Here is a 3,362-nt window from a genome sequence, read left to right on the forward strand (position 1 = left end):
TTTTATTTTTAATAAAATTTTAAAATTATTACAATATATATGAATAAAATACAGGTGTTGACATCTGGTAGGTTTAACTCCTTAATTTCTAAACACTCATTCAAAAGAGTAAAACTTTTTGAAGTTTCAATATGTGAGACTTATTTTTCTTATGCCAACATTTCAATCTTAGTTATATGTCATCATCAAGGCCAAGTAAAAACAAGATAACCAATCAAATATGAAAATATGAAAGTAGAAAACATGAAAATGTAAAATTAGACAATGGGTAGGTGGATGTAGACAGAAAATATACAGGTAGGAAAATACAAATAAGAAAATCTGATAAAATAGTCGTGCTCTGTGGAAATAACCAAATTTGAATTGTGAAAAATTATAAATATAACTAAAAGCAGAGCCCGAATTTTCATGCCATAAATACCCGCAGATTATTCCATATAATAAGCAATACAAATTGTAAAATTAATTGTAAAAAAACATATTATAAATATTTTTAAAAAACTTCATGTTGTCCAAAACATTGGAGGTAGGAATGACTTACCGGTAGAAAATAGTGTCCATGAAAATTAATTAGTAGGAGCAAATTCAAAGGTGGATTCTAAAGAGGTGATTCTTGGAAAATTGAATGATATGGTGGTAGTATTAAATGAAAAGGATGAAGATAATGTTGTCCAAAACATTAAAGGTAGGAATGACTTACCGGTAGAAAATAGTGTTCATGAAAATGAATTAGTGGGAGCAAACTCAAAGCGAATAAAAATGATAATTTTTTAGATAAAGCCATGTTTCAACAATTAATGACGGCTTTAGCTAAAATGGGACAAGAGTTAGGGGATCGAATAGAAAAAATGAACATGGAGTCACGTGAAGAAAACAGGGTAAGATTAATGGGGTTAGAAAATGAATTAGATGAAAAAATTGAAGTGGTTGAAACTAATTTAACAATAAATAACTCGGAATTATTAGATGAAAATATTGATCAAAAAGCTAGACATTTTGAATTTGGAATTAAAGAAAATTGTGAATTTTCATGCCATAAATACCCTCAGATTATTCCATATAATAAGCAATACAAATTGTAAAATTAATTGTAAAACAACATATTATAAATATTTTTAAAAAACTTCAATATTACCAAGGAATATTAGCTGTCTCATTTTTCCCAAGTAGTTATCTTGTTATTCAGGTTATTAACCTTGATGAAGGCCTAAAACTTAAGTCTAACTGTTGACACAATAAAAAATCATTTTTCATTTATTAGTATTCTCTTCTTCACATACCACAACCACCACCTCTCACTCCCCCAATCAACTTTTCCTTAAATCACATCCAAACAACTATGACAATGTATGTTCAAAATAAAACTTACAATTATGCTCCAGGCCCTGACTTCTCGTTGGTCGCAAAGCCATTGCTCAATTTTGAGCAGCTTATAGTACTGCAGTATCTAAAAAGAAAAGATATGCAAATTGATTTTTACTGATACAAGTAATAACTAAATCATTTATTATGGATTTCTAAATTAAGTTGATATCTGATATGTTTTAAGCTTTATTTCATTTGAGTATACAATCCTATATACACATAAACTTCATAGTTTAGTAAAATTGGGAAATGATTAATGATAAGGCTAAAATCACACAGGTTGTGAACTTGACTTACCATTCATCCACTTTAAGAATGAAAAAAAAATAACAATAGTTTTAACAATCGGAGGCAGGTAGTTTTTCCCTTCTACGCATCTTTATATGTTCCTTTCAAACTTCAATGTTTGCTGAGCACAGTTCCTTCACCTTCCATTGTTTCCGACTTCCAATTGCATTGATTAATTGGGAATGGTCTCATTTCCAATTAATCAATAGAGACTAATATATTACCAACCCATCACTTTCCTTGAGCATGAATGGTCTCCTCTTCAATCTTCTGCAATGATGTTTCTCTCCTTCCTAATTTACTCAATATGCCAAGCTTTTAATTATAAAAACTTAATTAAGTTAAACATTAACAGGAAGTTTGATATAACATATCCTGACTTCAATTCCAAAACCTTCTAACTATATTTTTACCTATAATTTTATAGGGATCTTGTTTGTATTTATTATTTATTGGTAGTTTTAAGAACCAAAAACGCTCTTTGAAAACTCACTAGTCAAAGGACTTTTTTGGTTCTTAAAACTACTAACAGACATTAAATGTACCTATAATATAAATGTACTTTTTAGCAATATAAATGTATCTCGAACATAATTCGAGATAAAAAATGTAGTTCCGGAATTAAGATCACAATATGGCCACCATATGATGTCTTTAGTCAATCCCACTCTTTTATAACCCCATCATTCTGGTGAGCTTAAGTGACTCTTCCTCTTCACCAATAGAGAATATTTCCTTGGATCTTACCTATATTAAACGAGCAATTCCCAGTACCCTTCCTACATATGCAGTCTTCTACAATTCTTCAATTGCAGTCTTCACAGGAAAAAAAGATAATATCTTTCTGATTTCTATAACCCTTCTATTAATATTTATGGAAATCTGTTCTCGTTTTATTAGTATTTTTAATAGTTGGGAAAATATACATCCACAGGAACTTTACAAATACTCATTTGAGTGATAATTAAATTTTCGATAAAAAATATCAGAGCAGTATTAACTGGTAAAAATGTTGGTACTAAAGAAAGAAAGTGAGTGGACACACCAGATGTTTTATAACTATTATATGTTTTGTATTATAATTATTTTATTTACTTCTGTGGTTTAATATTTAATTTATACCAAAATTAATAATAATAATAATAAATAAATAAGCGAATAACAATAGGGATTATATTAATTTTGTTTTATAATTTAAGTTTACTATTAGACAAAAACGTTTGAGAACCATTGCCATATAAATTTAATATTAGGTTTTTTTTAATCTTTTATCTGTCAAACCATGTAAAGGAAGAAGAAAAATAAATATTTACTCCTTTTGGTATCTGGTTTAGCTCCTCACTCAATGTTTTTAATGCCTCTTTTTCTTTTATAGAAAACTCCGTAACATTAGGTTTGTTTAACCTGCTGTCACAGCTTGTGGAGCTGGTGCTCTGGTACTCCATTTTATTTGATGTTACTGAAAAAATAATGAATATTGTAAATTTATTGAAAACAAAATTTACCAGTTAGTTTATAAATTAAAGATAATTTATTTTTAAAAAACTGTGATATTTTGAACTTAAAAAATCTAGAAGCATGTTTAGAATAAATTTTAAAATGTAAAACAATATTAAATAAATAATTCTCATAAATCTAAACACAAATCAACTAAATTATATAACAAAAATAGACAAGGTGATCATTGGTTAGAGGCTGAAACCTAAATT

At 28.1% G+C, this 3,362-nt stretch overlaps 1 protein-coding gene across 1 annotated transcript in view; it reads right to left on the bottom strand.

Annotated features, from left to right (window-relative positions):
• The window catches only part of LOC106692681 (uncharacterized), a 38,388-nt gene extending 35,276 nt beyond the window's left edge, over nt 1-3,112 (bottom strand). Inside the window, exons 1-2 of the mRNA XM_067050631.1 lie at nt 2,967-3,112; nt 1,370-1,447 (exon numbers count right to left, since the gene is read on the bottom strand). Coding sequence (XP_066906732.1) covers nt 1,370-1,447; nt 2,967-3,098 — 210 coding nt within the window. The 5' untranslated portion in view covers nt 3,099-3,112. The remainder of the gene's footprint in view (nt 1-1,369; nt 1,448-2,966) is intronic.
• Between the last annotated feature and the right edge of the window lie 250 nt (nt 3,113-3,362).

Source organism: Halyomorpha halys, unplaced genomic scaffold (genome assembly GCF_000696795.3).
Source record: "Halyomorpha halys isolate HHAL.00 unplaced genomic scaffold, Hhal_1.1 Scaffold66.1, whole genome shotgun sequence".
Classification (NCBI taxonomy): domain Eukaryota; kingdom Metazoa; phylum Arthropoda; class Insecta; order Hemiptera; family Pentatomidae; genus Halyomorpha; species Halyomorpha halys.